Genomic DNA, 16873 nt, shown 5'->3' with positions numbered 1-16873 from the left:
GTTCTTTTAATAATTGAAAATGCCTGCAATTTTTCCTAGTGTGCTAAATTGCTACTATCAATGCCAAATAAATATTGCTCGTGCTCATAAAGAAGCACGAACTGAGGAAACTGACAGAAGTAGACCCAGGTTTGTTTTAAAAATCAATTAATAGTGTGATTTTGTCTTTTTAGAAATCTATTAGAAAAACATTTTCAAAGGAAATCAAATTAACTCATCTTTATTTCTTCTTTGCCTTAAAATTCTCTTTATATGACAAAAATGTTTTAAAAAATAAACTGTGTGGGCTGGGGAGTAGATGTTTTGGCAAGTTGGGTAGCAAATTTCAGTTGGTTTTTATCTATTTGAATGGATTTCATGTTTTCTTCCAAGTGCAGGTCAGTTGTCAATTCTTTTAGACCAAGGGGTTGATTATCTGGTGGTTCTCCATTAATCTTAAGCATGACTAAATTGTTTTCTACATCCATATAAAAAGAGGAAATCTGATGAGAAATGAGTCTTGAAATTGATACTTCATGTTGCTTAACATATAACTTTGCAGTTGTTAACACTTGCCAAAATGCACTGAATTTGAGAGTCTCAAGTTTCACCTATCAGATTTTCCCTAAGAAATCAAGGAATTGTTATTTAAGTTATTTTTTGCTTTACATGTTTGGGTCAACTTATATTACTTTGTGAACTGTAGTCTAAAATCCCGGTATAACTACACAAAGCAAATAAAATGTAATAATGCAAATCCCGGTGATTGGTTTGAAGCAACAAAATGAAGCTGAGTCATCAGAGATCTGTTCCATCGAAAACCCAGGTCATTGCTGAGAACTTGATAAATCTGGGAATCGGGACCAAAACAGGAATAATCAGAAGTTAGGGGTATTGCTCCTACCACATGCAATTTCAATCTGAAAGAGTTCTCAGTCTCTCAGCGAGACCGTGGGGTAAGAGGGAGATAAAAAGAGCCTTCAATGTTCTTCTCTCGATTTGTTCTGGCTACCCACTGGTCAACTGAAATTATGAAATTACGGTATTTGATGGCTGATAAGAAACCAGTATTGCCCGTAATGGGGATGTAGCTCTAGCCTGGTGATTTTTTTTTTTTTAAATATTTATAATTTTAAAATGTTAGAATTTTATCTTAAATTTTTAAAATATAAAAATGGAATCTAAATTGTGGGCCTACGCTGGTCATTCTAGGCTTGGCTTGAAACTCTGGTTCTCCCTAGGAATTTGGGAGCTCTTGGCCTGTGTCACCTGAGCCTCATTCTGGGGCCACAGCCAATACAATCTTCCAAAAGAGCCTGAAACACACCTCCTTCATTCTGAAGATTTAGAACAAGGCTGTGGTTGCTGTGCTGCAGAATGAAGCAAACCCAAGAATCACATATGGTGAATGAGAGCTGCTCTGGGGCCATATGCTGAGCTATCCCCAAGCCTATGGGCCACACGGAGCTGAGATCTATACCTTTTGGCACAAGAGAATGGTAAAGGGAAGGGAGAACATCCAGTTGTGCTACCTCACCTTCCCAGTACACAGTCAAATGGAAATTCAGAGGCTCTAGTTGAAAGTGGAATAGTGGTGGCCACTGCATAGGGATGCTGGCACCTTCCACCTACCTGCAGTCGCAGTCTTTACCGATTTGGATGTGGAGGCGTTGGCGGCATTCTTGGTCTCCTTGTCTTTCTCTTCTCCACGTGCAGCTTTGACCTCGGGAGTGGTGGTAGGTTTCGTTGCTTTTTCCACAGATTCCTTCTTCTTAGGAGAAGCCACTCTAGACACTTTATCTGAGGATTCTTTCAAGCCCCCTGGTTTTGGCGAAGCTGCAGAGGGCTTGGACTTCCCATCACTCTTTTTGACAGGTGAAGATGACTTGGTCTTCGTACCCGGCTTTTTGGTTTTGGTCTTCTCTTTCAGGTCTTTCTTCAGAGCTTTGCCCAGGTTCTGCTCGATGGCCAAGGCCTCTGGGTCCATCATGGACACGTCAGGGTGGCGTGGAGAAGGGCTGCGGTCCTGCATTGGGGCCGGAGGTGGGTCCATGTGTTTGTATGTGACGGTTTTGTCTGTGGGGATGGTTTCTGATTCATCTTCAGAGTCGATATTTGCATCAGCTGTGATGGAGGGGCACTCTTCAGTCTCTGGGGGGACATCGGAATCGGTCTGAGATGGGGCGGACTCGCTGACTGAGGTGGGAGGGGTTTCGTCGCATTGTCGCCCCTGTGGCTTTCCTCCTGGAGGCGGTGGGGCTCCCCCTGATTGGGTGAGGGGCTTCTCGGATTCTTCAGTTGGCTCTTCACTGGCAAACCATTCGAGAGGGTTGGGATTAATGAAGGAGGGTGACAGCTCTGTCTTGGGATGCTTGTATTCACAGGAGGATACGAGGCATAAATCGACATCCTGACGAGCCTCTGAGGGGGACTTCTTTTCTGCAGCGTAGCACTGGTCCGAAGTCTCATAGGAATATGTAGACCCCTGGGGGGTTCTACTGATTTTCTCTGCAGCCTCATAACAGTATGTGGACGTATCAGGGGTGCGTGTGGTCTTTGTCGATGTCTCACAGGAGTAACTTTCAGACTCAGGGAAACTGGCAATTTTCTCAGTGGTCTCATAAGAGTAGCTGGAATCCCCAAGTGTGTGGCCACCATCTTCAGAGTCATCGTAGCCATTGCTGATGTCATCCAGCAGCCTTCTGGACCTCTCGGTCTTCTCATAGCCGTAGCCACTCACTTCAGGGGTTCTTATCGTCTTCTCACTTATCTCATATGAGTACCCACTTTCTTCGGGGCTCCGTGTGGTCTTCTCAGTAATTTCATAGGCATAGCTGTCATCGTCAGGAGTCTTGGTGGTTTTCTCAGTGGTTTCGTGTGAGTAGCCACTGTCACACAGGGATTGAGTGGTTCTCTCCGTCTTCTCATAGTAATAGCCACTCACATCTGGGGTCCGGGTGGTTTTTTCGTAAGACTCGTAGTCATAACCTTCTTCATCTGGGGACCTCGTTTTCTCGGACTTTTGATAGGCATAGCTGAAGTCACCAGGTGTCTTCCCTCCAATGTCCTTTTCCACAACAGATGTGGTCAAATCTCTATTCAAGGCTAGATGGTGTTGCATCGTATCAAATAACATCGAGGCACGAAAGCCATAGGGCTCTGCGGATGCTGCTTCTATTGGTGGAGAAGAGGAAGTGTGGCAAGCTGCTATGTTTTCTTTGATTGCAGAGGTAGAATCTGAAAAACTAGGTGAATATAAAGGAGAGGACTCTCTTGGGGTGAGTGGAGAGATATCAGATTTTGGTGATAGCTTTTCTCCTTCCAGACTTTGCACTTTTTCAGAAGTGAGTGAGGCATATAAGGACATATCTCTGGGAGGAGCAACATCAGATAGGGTATCTTCTTGGAGAGGAGAAGCTATCTGAGAAGGGGTATGTGCAGAAGAGGTGGATGGGGAGGCCTCGACCTGAGATACTGAGATGAGCTCAGAAAGATCATTATCTTGAGTGTAGGATGGCTCCTCCATTGGTGGTATCTTATGTGATAAACTAGAGTCCTGCATGTCAGAAGGACTGTAGTCCACCTCAGTTGGCCCATTTTCAGTAATGTGAAGCAGACCTGCACCCGCTGTAGGGTGATCTGGAGACTGTCGACTAAAGTCCATAGCAAGAGAGTGCTCAGGGGATTCTTGACCAAATTCGATAGACATTGAGGACTGTTCAGATCTGTGATCTTGAACTGGTGTTCTGGATTTGGCTGTTTTAGGGGAGAAGTCTGGTGGAGAAATTGACATTGGTCTTGGGCATTCCTCTTTAGATGGAGACATTTCTGTTTCCTGGAAAGTGGTAGGCGTTTGCACGACAGACACGGAAAGGGAGTCGTCTACTTCTGTGGAATGCGGGGAGCCAACCTCAGCATGCAGAGAAGGAGACACATCATCTGTTGTTGGCTCTGGAAATGAGCTCGTAGCCACAGAAGCTGTGGAGACTGAGGCCACCCCCTCCATATGAGAGTATGTGTCTTCTGCTACACCCTCATCAACAGGAGTAGCTGACTTGTCTGAGACAGTGCCTTCAGAAATGGACATCTTAGTGTCTTCTTTGAAAGATCCAAACTGACTGACATCTATCTGTGTAGGAGAAACATCTCCTCCTAACTTCCTTTCATCCAAAGCCAGTCCCGATTGAGAACTCATGGCTTCAATATCGTCCGTTTTCTTTTCTTGACCAAAGTCTTCCTTTATTGGTATAAAGTCTGTGCTTTTCCCTTCCAGTTTGTCTTGGAAGAGACCAGTGGAAGTCATGTCAGACAGTGGACTTATTTGGTCCGAAAAGCCTTGTTTTCCATTCTTTCCTTCGAAAGGGCTTTCGGCACGTCTACCAGGAGCCTTGTCATCAGCACTCAGAAAACTTTCATATGCAGACTCGGATCCAATTAAGGGAGGGCTCCGTAGAGGAGACAAGACCTTTTCAATAGGAGACTCCGAGTCAGGCACAGGTTCGTCCATGGGGCTTATGGAAGCCCTTTCGTTCTCATCTTTGGCATCGCTGAATTCAAAACTCACTGGAACTGCTGGCGGTTTTTCGATGACTTCTGTAGGGAGGTGACTGGATTTCTCATCGGTGGGAGATTGGTAGTAAGGTGTGTGGCCAGCACTGCCAGTCACAGACTGAGACGGAGATACCACTTCCAGGGTTTTATCCTCAGGACTAGCACAATGTTCTTCAACCACTTCTCGGGTCACCTCAGGAGACACTGGGGCTGTTTCTGCCTTTGCTGAGACTTTAATCTCATTGGGTGTCAGAGAAAAGTTCACACTACGTTCACCCAGGGGGGTCTTTTCTATGGGTGATGGCGGAGAAGGGCTCAGGGAAGGGCTCTTGGATGAACTAAGTTTTTCATCTGAAACTGCTGAGACAGTGTCTTTGATCTCCAACGTGGCGCTGGCTTTCAAGTCTTTCCCTTCAAAGCAGTAAGCATCACGTAGAACAGATTTGCTAAATTTGTCTTCCTCCATGGAGGAGGGTGGTGAGATGGTGGAGGCTGAAGCATTGTAATCCTTACCATCAGTGGCATCTGTTTTTGACCCTTCAGATAACCCATTGAGCGATGTAACAGCCGGTTTGGAGTATTCCTGAGAATACAGTGAAGACTCGTATTTGGTGATATTTACAAATTCTTGCGACGGGGACTCTGTCTCTTCGTTGTTGGTCTCGTCGCTCATCACGTCGCGGGGAGTGGACATCTCATCCATCGGGGTGGGCTCACTGGATATCTCAATGGTGGATTGAGTGTAGCCAGAGGTGGCGGTGAATTCTTCAGGCTGGTCTTCTCGATTCTCCTCATCGGAAGCAGTGGCCTCGCTCTCCGAGCCTCCAGGTAAAGTCTCATCGTGAATCGAAGAGGCAGGTTCCCGGGCAGGAGACTGGGCTTCCAGCTGCTTGGCTGAGGTGGTAAGGAATCCATACTGATCCTCGGCACCACCAGCCTCCGCAGCCTTGTCCACCACGGCCATCACGTAATCTTCAGCTTCAGCTTTTTCGGGCTCATATTCTTCCTCTCTGGCATCCTCAGCTTTGTCCTCCTCATCACCCTCCTCTTCAGACTGTTCAGCTTCTCCTTTCTCCACTGCCTCGTCCATGTCTTCTTCTGCTCGGTCATCACCACTGGCCACAGACTCCCTCTTCTCCTTGATGTGCACGTCTGCCTCAGCCTTTGCGCTTTCGTCCTCCTCCACGGGGCTGTGCTTGGAGGTGCTCACACACGCGGCTTCTTCACCATCGTCTTCTGGCTCCTCAGCCTCCTCAGTCTCTGCCTTCTCTTCATAGTCACCAGTCTCTGAGGATTCTTCAAAACCTGCTCCTTCGTCTTCAAATTTTTCAATGTCGTCCACCCCCTGCTTCTCGACCGGCTCCAGCTCCTCGGGCGTTTGCTCACATTCACCCTCCCCTTCAGTGGTGGTGATCCCCTCGTCAGGGGACTCAGCGGGACCTTTGATGACTTCTGTCTCTTTCTGGATGACGTAGGCTTCGACCGGCTCAGTCTCCTTCAGTTTCTCTGCATCTTCGATCAGTTCCAGCTGAGGCTTGATGTCTTTTGCTACATCGACCTCTTCAGCCTTCAGCTCTTCAAAGTCCTTGGTTAGATCCTCAGGGGACGACATAAGGGACCTCTCAGCTTCCAGTTCTTTGGTGGGGCCAGCGGTTGCTATTCCAGCTGCTGTTGCCACGGCCGCTGCAGCGGCCACAGTGCCAATGGCTGCAGCCGCAGCCTCTGCTGTCTTGCCTTCCTTCTTGACGACTTTAATTTTCCCCTTCTCCTTTGGCTTCCCGGCAGCAACAGAATCTTTCTTGACAGACTCTTCCTTCTTGGGTACTTTTGGTTTCAGTGCAGCTGGTTTTTTTGCTTCAGAGAGAGGAGTAGATGATTTCTTTGCATCTTTAGGAAGTTTCTTAATTTCTTTTTTGGGTTCCTTTTCTTCCTTTTTAATTTCCTTCTTTTCTTCCTTCTTAACTTCCTTCTTGGCTTCCTTGAGTGGTGTTTCTTTCTTAACCTCTTTCTTGGATTCTTTTTTCTCTTCTTTCTTGATTTCTTTTTTGACTTCCTTTTTCGTCTCTTCCTTTTTTGGTTTTTCTTCTTTCTTGATAGGTGTCTTGTCCTCCTTTTTAGCCACTTCTTTCTTTGTCTTGTCCTTCTCCTCTTTCTTTTCTTCAGGTTTTGCCTTTGTTTCCTTTTTCACCGTCTTCTCCTTAGTGACTTTGGGTTTGACATCTGTGGCTTGCTTTTCAGCGACCTCGGCTTTCACGGGGGGCTGCTCTTCTTTGCTGGGCACCTCCTTTTCAGTCACTGGAGGTTTGGTCTCTGTTTTTACAGGCTTGTCTTTTTTCACTGTTACCTTTTCCTTGCTTTCAACTTTGGGTGATTTTTCCACATGATTCGCTTTTGTGACCTCAGGGGTTTCTTCTTTAGACTCCTTTCGCACAGATTTGCTGGCAAGGGTTTTTGTGGCTGGCTTCAGACTTTCTCGGCTATCAGCCCTCTGTTTCAATTTTACTTGTTTCACAGCAGGAGTGGCCACCTGACCAGTTAGATCCTTTTGGGTGGCCAGTGGCTGTTTCAGGAAGTCTAAATGTTTGAGCTTTTCTAGTCCTTCCAGGATATTGTATTGGGTGCTATTTCCCGGAAATAGGACTCGGATGATTTTCTCTGCAGGGTTTGCTGGATGCCACACGATCAAAGATGAAACTGAAGTTAGGTAGGAGACTGGGATATCTATTTCTTGACCATTAGGCAGGATTAGTTCAGCCTTATCTTTGTTGGTGCCAGTCCACTGCTGCATAAAATACTGCATTTCCTTGCTGCTCTTGAGTGGGTTAAGCACGTACATCTCAAGTTTACCGACTCCCATTTTTTGGAAAAGAATGACAGGATCAATGATATTGCCTATACTTCTGAATAGAGGTTCTGGTTTCATGGACAGTTTGTTTAGGTACTGGAGAGTGAAGCAAGCTTCTTCTATGCTTCTCTTCATCTTGATGTTCGGATCTGGGTTTTTCAGATTTTCAGGGACATTGAGAAATACAACTCCTAAATCAGGGGAGATGAGGTTTTTCATCCAGTCACTATTAGTGGTGGAGCCTTGGGACTGTTCTTCCTCAAGCTCTGCAATTTTCCGCTGTAGCATGCTGTTTATCCCAGGCAAATTGTCATCCCCAATGTGGGTGAGCAGGATGGAGTCCACTCGGTCCAAGTGTCGAATGAGCTTCCAGAAGCAGGATTTTCTTTCTGATCCTCCATTGATGAGCATATTGAATCCATTCACTGCAAACAAGGCAGAATCACCTCTCCCTCCTGGAAAGATGTAGCAACAGGGTTTGGAGAGCTTTAGAAATCCACCCGATGTGGGAGGTTCCAGAATATCAAAGGGAGACGGGACTTCCACTGATTCTGAGAGATACTCGGTAAACTCGGAAAGTCCTTCCATTTCTGGCAATATAGAAGCCGAGTTGAGTTTAATATTGATGAAGTCTTGGAGATTGTGTCTGTCGAGGTTGGAGTTCTTCCAGTCTCCTTCTTCTGGACAGAAAAGGGTTAAACTAGCTTTGTTGGCAGGATGGGTGGTACTCAGTAATTCACCAATCTGGGATTTAAAAAAATAATAATAAACAAAGAAGAAAAGGTTTCAGTGAAAGTCGTCACTGATCCATCATCTCCATCTATTGGTAGGTATTACAGAATCATTGGATACATACAGGGCTCATTTCAGAGAAGCTGGTTGTTTAAATGCTGAAATATTTCCACAATGGTAGGTGAACAGCCTCTGTCCTGACCCTTCCTCCCCCCTTCCCACTACTCCCTTATGTCTCAACTGTGTCTCCCTGAGACATCTCCGTCATCTGTTCTCATCCAGCAGGGGAACTCCAGAACGCCGACCAGAAGCCATCTGGATGGTCAGTGCCTGTGCCACAGCAGTTGTGGATGCATGAATACCACCCGTGGGTACTTGCCATGCAAAAATGCCCTTTAAAAAATTTACACTATCACAGGAGAGGGCTACGAGTCACTTCACCACAGATAGAAAATGTTTTCTTTTATTCCACTGAGCTTAGCAAAAAGGCCTGGTTGATACAGTGAAGGAATTTAAATACAGTGCACTTACAGTTGCACTATATCTACTTTTTAGTAGGTACCAAAAAAAAAATTGGCATGGTCCCCCTACTCCTCCACCTACCCAGAGACAGAAAGCTATGGATTGCTTATTACTACAAAAAAATGTATTGGTTCTGGAATCAGATCACACTCTTTAAAACATGAGTGGTTTGTCCAGCAGATTCTCTACAAATACAAATACTTTTATTGAAGCCGTGATGATTAAAGCAACTGGGTAATTACAAGCAAGTGGCCAAATGTGTCCCCCATTTACTCATATTTAAATTCAAAGTGAGACATTCTACTCTCTCACAACTCCTGTTCTTTTCAGGGAAAGCTGGGTGTGAGTGGCTAAGATCAAATTTGTCTCAAACATTTTCTGACACACTGTTTAGTACTTCCCATAGAATGGAAATGCAGAAGAGCCGATCATGACCAAAACAGAGACTGTGGTTCAAGGAAAATGTTATTTTTTTTTTTGTCTTACATATGTTTCACGGTCTTAGTTTAGTAAATGGTGAGGGAGAATCACGCTGTAAACTCCAGTCTTCCTTTCAGTTGCAGCAAAGCTCATAAACGAGCCCAGAATTCAACTGAAAAGAGTACTTCGTCCTTGATGGTAAATGATGAAAGGGCAAAGCAAAGATTTCATGTGGTCCAGGCACCCCTGAGTCAACAGGTCTGAACTCTTACCTTCTAATATTAGAGTGGTTTCTTCTGTCTCTTACAAATTCCTGGATACCAACATTCATAAGGGTAATTGAAAAAATTGGAATGAGACTGCCATATTAGTAATACAGCCATTTTTTGTTTTGTTAGCCTATTTGTCCTACATTTTAGATGCAGAGTCACAAAATAACAAGTCTTTGATTTTGCTGGTTCCTCAGACTTGACTTGAACATCTCCTATAAACGGGAGAAGAATCAACTATCTTGGAAGCTAAGAAAACTGAAAACATGAATGGTAATCATCCCTGGGGTAGTCTTTGCTCAAAATATTTGCTGACCAAAGCACACATGAACACCAAATATGGTTTCTTGTCCAATAATTAGTATAGAGCCTCATCACCATCACTATAGCACAGTTAGGATTCTTAGGATTCTCTCGATCCTAATTTTCACACAGAGAGTGTATAAGCTATTCATGTTTTATAATACATTTTAGAGAAGAAATCTAGGATAACTCAAACTGCTGACTTTTCAATAGTAAAAATTTTAAATTTGGTCTATTTTAATTTTTGAAATTCCACCCTAACTGGTTTGGCAGCCAAGGGTTTAATCCAGCTGTGTGTAGGGGACATTCAATCATTAGCTCTTCTTACGTAACATATGTAATCACCAAGTTCAAAGAAATGGTAAAAAGACTTAAGGAGTACCTCCCTACTTTCCATCTTTTCACTTCTACCCAGAGAGTTCCTATGAAATGTGGGAAATGATTCCAAAAGAAAACAAGATTGCAGAGACTTCTGAGGAAGTCAAAGGTAATAAAAAACAGCAAAGAGGCTGGTGAATGGAAAACTATGATGTACAAGGGAAAGCAGAAAAAAAAAGTCGGCACTGCTGGACAGGTTTCTTTTCAGAGAAGGCAAACCTGGTCCCTCTATAGAAGCAGCAGCGTACTGTGTATGATGAGGCAAGAATGCACAGACTGGGCTAGGGAGAGCCCTTCAAGAAGGAGATGGATGGAATGAGGCAGGGAGAAGGCAGAGAAGGAAAAACTACTATAGCCTTGGAGCTACACAGCAGAAACCAACTCCCTGCTTCCCCTCCACACCCGAACTCCAACGCACACACTAGAGAGTGAGCGCCTCAAAGGCAAAGATTGGGTCTCATGAGTGTCCAGCCCACAGTGGGACTCAATCAATGCTTATTCAATGACTGGATGAAAGTAATACAAAGAATCCAATAATATGAGCAGTGGTGAGGCAACTTGTGACTAGGTCTTAGATTTAGAAACTGAGGCTTCTTCAAAAAGAGTTTGGAAATCATCAACATACTAAATGGTAGCTATTATAGCCAATTATATTAAAAGTTCCTGAATAGGAGGAAACACATTTTCTACATTTCTGTATCACAGTTAACTCTGTAATCAGGCTCAAGAGATGTTTGATGAACTGCACTGAACTTGGTCTATTCAATACATGCTGTCCTCCTGGAGTGGCCACTTGGGAAGTGACGTGAACCTGCTTATACCTCACCTTTTAAGTACACTGGTTGCTACCCTCCCCTTGTTCTTACAAAGATGGATGAGAGACATGACTAAAGAAATATTGCTTGGGGTAAAGATAGTCTTTGTTGTCAATTTCTTTGTCTAATTAAATGCAGGCATACTGGAAAAGGAAGGAAGATAGAAGAAATAAATGACTTTACTGCAGATAATATTAATGAAATATGATTTGAATTTCTAAGCCATGGCCTACTAACTACATTTCCTTTTTAATTAGGTTACTTGCTTGGCTAATGAGGAAATGCAGTGGACAGCATATCTCTGGGTTTTAGCAGGATGTTTAACAGGATCTCCGAATAGTGTGACAGCAGAAGGAGGGGAAACTGTAGTGCTGCTTAGTGCCAACCTGGAAAGAGGTCTATGATGAGCTGCCCCAGGGCTCATTTATGTCTTGTCGAGTATTGACTTAGATACAAATGGTGAAGACATGATTATAAACCTGTGATGCCACAAAAATGGGAGGCATAACAAAATGTGGGATGGCAGGATTAAGACATTTCTGAAAGCTAGCTTTAGACATTGGGATGATGATGGCTAAGTCAGTTCTCACAGGATGGTATTCTAAAGGGATAAATCTAAGGTCCAATAAACCAGCCGCGTAAAGTGCAGGATTTGGAGATGTGGCCAAACAACAATATGCGAGGAAAAGACTCAGGGATTTTAGTTGACAGTCAAATGGATTTGTCATGAAGCTAAAGAAGCTTAAACTTCAAGGCCCCTTACTGGCCTGAGCCTCTTCCAAAGCCATGTACTTAACTGTATGTTAATAATTTTGTTTCCTTTTTCCTAAAGGGAGCCCCTGAATTACGTAAACTACACAGCTCCTCAAAGCCTGTATCCCTTGCCCACTGACATTTAATTGTGGATGGTAATAGCCAAAAGTTACTTTTAGACTTATGTAATAGAAGAGTGCACTGAAAGCTATAGACGTCATCAATGCTCATCGTTCTAACCTGGTCAGTGGTCCTACAGTATGGTGTCCAGTGTGAGTCATGACATTTTAGAGAAACTAAACGATAAACAAACAAGCAAACAAACTGAAACAAATCTCCTTGCTGGCTCCTTCTCCTTGACCTTAACCTCTAAATGCTAGACCTGTACCCCTTTCTCTTCTAATACATTGCTCTCTCTGGACCACTTCATCTATTTTCTCACATGCTGATGGCTTCCAAATTCCAAATTAATATCTCCAGCCCAACTCTTAGTTCTCTGAGCTCTGGACTCATATATCTAACTTGGCAACTAAAAACACCAAGGCACTAAACCATGACCAAGACTAAACTCTTGAATTTTGAATTTCCCCCATAACCAACCCCTTTCCAATGGAACAAGTTTAAAGGATAGAGACCAGGGAATGTAAGGAAACTTTAATATCTTGTTTTATGAAGAACAGTGGGCGGAACTGAAAATGATTCATCTAGAAGAAAAACAATTGGCATGTCTAAGATGCTGTTGGGTAGAGCAGGGATCACATCCCTTCCTTGAAGACAAGTAAGAAAAAACTTTCTAACAGAGAGACTGAAAAATGTCCCCATGGAGATGGTGATTTCACCATCCTCGTATTTCACGGAGGGAGGGATTAGCCAGATGACTGTTTTATCTTTAAGTTCTAGTTTTGTAGTTAACCTCCAATGACTGAGACTCCAAAAATCTGAAGCTCAAAATGCACGGACAATTTTATTTTTCAGTCCATTTATTTTTAGCTATTCTTGTCAAAAAAATGTATCATTTTTGTTTTTCCCAAACTGTGCATCTGATTTCTCTGGAATGACTAGTATGTATCAAGGGCTGGATAAAGGAAAAAAACTGGACACCAAATGGCCTTTTAAGGTCCCTTTGTTACTGAGTCATTCTGTGCTCAAACCCTTTTTCCAATACAACAACAGGCAGCCTTAGCTCCAAAAGGCTGGTAACCATTGGTCTAGTCCAGAGATTTCAAATCCACTTTGTCTGTGGCAGCCTTTCTTCAAAGTCCACAATGTCAAAGAGATAAAGGCTGAGCTGCTCTGGTTGGGGCAAGAGGAAAAGAGCGAATTCTACCCAGTGTCCTCCCCTCCTCTTGCCTTCCCCCACCACCCCGATACCATGGATTGAGTCTGTTAGGAGGAACTCCAGAGGTCCTTCTCCACCCGTGTCAAACATCACCTTCTCCAAAAGGTTGGGACGGGGGTTATCAGGCAGGCAGAGGAGAATATGACAGCGTCTCTGACCTAAACAACACACGCCTCAGTATAATGAAGGTGTGTGCTCTTCAGAACACACCCAGTGATTATAAACCCTGGAGAATCTGCCCTTCCACAAACTCACATCTTTCAGTTAAGGCCAGTTCTTTTTCTTCTAATCAGTGGTAAATTCTCATATGTGTATAGTCCATTGCGCTAAAATTCTACTTCCGTAGGCTAGTAAAAATGATTTAAGCAGCAATTTTGTAACACTACGCCTTATTTAAGGAGAGAGGGGAATACTATGTGGGGTCCAGACAGATGAATTACAATACCACCTTATTTAAAATTCTGGCAATGACAAACCCTTTTCTTTACTTATGTCCTTCTGTTTGGTTTTACTGCCAAAAAAAAAAAAAAAAAAAAAAAAAAAAGACTAACCAATGATGTGAGGTAGAAACCAACCACTAGTAACTAACTGCAGAACTGCATAGGAATGCAGGACAGGTGTACATACAGATGAGCTAAGAGTTCAGGGCTGAACCCTGAGCCTATAAGCAGGCCAGTGAACCACTCGCCTATGCTATTGGGCCATAGACCTGCCACTGTCTCCTTTCCCCAGGGCAAGGTGCTGATGGCATGTGTCAGACAGAGTGAGGACTGTAGTTCTAGCTTGAGAACTTTGATACGATTGGACAAAAGTTTACCAAACCTTTACTACGTGTGGGTGCAACAGAGAGGAGATGGAGGAGAAATGAAGGCTAAACTCCACCGGCCTTAGAGGACAACAGATCACAAGCTCTGGCAAAAGACAGGACAAAAGCCTTCACTCTGAAGTGGTGAAGATGGCACCAGCTGTGAGTGAGCCCTGGGCTCCTTCTTGCTGTGGGGAGCCAGGACTATCTGCCTTAGCACCCACATGACATCACACCTTCTGAAAGCTGGGGTTCCCAATGTTCCCTTTCAGTTTTTTATCCCCCACAGTGGGTGGAGAGTGAAACACGATTATGTCATCTGACCAGTCTTTTTATAGAAGGCTCCAGGTGAGCCAAATGAAGTTGGGCAGTAAAGCTCCTCCCAGTGATGAAAAGTACACAGAGACCTCTCTGTGAAGCACATCCTAAGGAAGATTAAATGCAGAAAGACAGATGGCCCTTCACAACGCCCATGAGACGGAGAGTCCGCCATCTCAGGAAGATGGTTTTAAATAGATGTGGTAACTCCTGCAGTCAGCACATCCCTCCACCTCTTCCCGTGGAATTGTGCTATTAGCTATGGGCAGGCCCCAACCTACTGTGGTGACAGCTCTGAATTGTTTCTGTAACTACTAAACACAAATAAACAAAATGAAAGGGGCACATTATTTCGGAAAGAGAAGTTTCCCAGCCAGGAGAAATTCTCGAGCAGAAATAACCAAGTTAGAATCTTCAATCTGATTTTCCCAAATACTACTATCATCATCTGGTTTTCAAACTTCACGTGTATCATCCCTCAAAAAGACATAGTCATTAGAAATATGAATATTCCAGCTTTGGTCCAGGCCCTCCGATCCTCTTTTTCTTGGGGTTTGAACACACCTCCCTTTCTTAGCCCTCTTCTGGGCTATTCAAACAGCCCAAATTCAAATGTTAGGACCAGACATTAAAAGTAACAGAAATCAGAAATAATTAGATCAGGAAAAGTTAAGTACAGGTACTGAAAGAGATCAGCTAAATCCTACTAAAAGTCCAAGAGATCTCTGGAGCACTCTTTCAGAAAACAAGAAACTGGGTTTTCTTCTGGGCTCGCTTCAAGTATTTCCTTCATTTTTGCCATCTGTAACACGTTGACTGTCCCAAACCCCCTCCATCTGTATCTCAGGCACATTAAGAATGCTTCCAATTAATTATATATGAGTGCTCTAAATTCTTTTGGTGATGAGCCATAGAACTATATATTATGTTAGAGCACACTGGTTTCACTTATTTCAAAGGAGGTGTGATATTCCCTTCCCTGCTTCTTCTAGCTCCCTGGAGTGCTTTCAAAGAGCAGCCTGAGGCTGTAACAGTAACCAAGCAATCGTAAAGCTTAGACACTCCCAGAGAGCAGCCCACCTCTTGATCGGTAAAAATCTCTATGAAGTTCTGGAAGGAGAAAGAGCCGGACTGGAGAATGAGCTCGCCAGTATTTTCGAAGCACTGTCCTGTCAGCAGGAGCAGCTTGTGCCGGGCAGCGTCAGTGATCATTAAGCGCACCTGAAACAAAGCACAGGGACCAGAACGTGAGTCGCGGTAGCACGGCATCCCACCTTCAGGACAGGGCTGGCCCTTGGACTGCTTCAGGTTTATTACCAGCAAAAATCATTCATTCCCTGGTATTCAAATTTCCCCTGGGGAGTTGGACAGAGCCAATGACCGTGGTCATCAGCTCACCAGGGAACACCATTTTCCAAGTTTGGCTACAACCAAGACAGCAGCAGTGGTTGACTTTCTCTCTCTAGTTTCCTTGTCTTTTTCAGACCAATCAGCACAGCTGGCGATCATTTGTTCCACAGCTGTGTCTGCTGGCAGTATGTGGTCCAAGAGGCTTTTGAATATTTTACAGGCCGAGTCACCAAGTACTGTCCAGGTCCCCCAACTGCTGCTGCCTCAGGAAACAGAGATTTCCAACTAAATCAGGCCTTCCTATCAAGGATCCCTTTCCTTCTAAGCCACACGCCAAACACATAGCTCCATATGCATCCTCGGATGGGATCAGCCAGGTGCCTAACGTTGAACATAAACAAGAGGCTGCCCCTGATTGGGAATCTTTTAAATAGAATTGTAAATGGTTTCCATAAAGAACCCTGTGTACTTTTTAAGGGGCAGGATGCCAGCCTGCCCTTCAACAGAGGCCCGCTCTAAGCACCAAGGTATTCATTCTAACTCAATTGTGCTCAGCACCAACTGACTGCCAGGCATCATGCTCGGCACTGAGAGAGGAACACAAAAGTAAATGGGCCACAAGGAACCACTGCCCCTCAAAACCCCACAGTCTAATCAAGGAAACATATACATACCAAAGTACACATACTAGCCCCATCTGCTCCACAGGCAAGTCACAATTCCTTAAAGAAATTCCTTTTTTCCCTTTCCATTTCTCACAGCTGTTCCATGCAGTCTGCCTAGACATATATTAATCTTCCAGTGTTTTTCAAATTGTATTTCCTTCCTGATTTTGTTAGTCACAGAGAGATTACTAGCCCATCACGTGCCTCAACTTTATGCTTGAATGGATTGTCAGAGAGGTCCTGTGACCTGGAGCAGGCAGAAGTGGCATCAGAACAGGCTACATAAGGATAACCAAAAAATGGAAGCAACCTAAATGTCCATCAATGAGCAAATGAAATGTGGTATCTCCGTACAATGGAACAGTATTCGGCCATAAAACAGAATGATGTACTGATCTGTGCTACAATGTATGACGTACTGATATATGCTACAATGTGAATGAACCTTGAAAACAGCATGCTAAGTGAAATAAACCAGCCACAAAAGGCCACATATAGTATGATTCCCGGTAATCAAAATATTTAGAAGAGGCAAATCCATAGAGGCAAATCCACTGACTAGGTTATTGGTTGCAAGGAGCTGGGAGGAATGGATAATAACTGCTAATGGGTTCAGAGTTTTTGGAGGGGCTGGGGGGTGATGGACATGTTCTGGAATTAGATAGTGGTGATAGTTGCACAACTTCGTAAACATACTAAAACCCACTGAATTGCACACTTTATTTAAAAAGATGGATTTTATAGTATATGAATAGTATGGTATATAAAATATCTCAATTTAAAAAACAGGCTGTAGTCATAGAGATGCTCAAAATGTGGGCAGAAAAGA

The 16873-nt window shown here is 43.9% G+C and overlaps 1 protein-coding gene across 1 annotated transcript in view; it reads right to left on the bottom strand.

Annotated features, from left to right (window-relative positions):
- The window catches only part of MAP1B (microtubule associated protein 1B), a 95579-nt gene that overhangs the window by 7278 nt on the left and 71428 nt on the right, over positions 1 to 16873 (bottom strand). The window contains exons 4-5 of the mRNA XM_006913125.3: positions 15110 to 15250; positions 1612 to 8119 (exon numbers count right to left, since the gene is read on the bottom strand). Coding sequence (XP_006913187.2) covers positions 1612 to 8119; positions 15110 to 15250 — 6649 coding nt within the window. The remainder of the gene's footprint in view (positions 1 to 1611; positions 8120 to 15109; positions 15251 to 16873) is intronic.

Source organism: Pteropus alecto, unplaced genomic scaffold, assembly GCF_000325575.1.
Source record: "Pteropus alecto unplaced genomic scaffold, ASM32557v1 scaffold20, whole genome shotgun sequence".
Lineage (NCBI taxonomy): Eukaryota > Metazoa > Chordata > Mammalia > Chiroptera > Pteropodidae > Pteropus > Pteropus alecto.
This window is presented reverse-complemented; position numbering and strand designations above follow the sequence as displayed.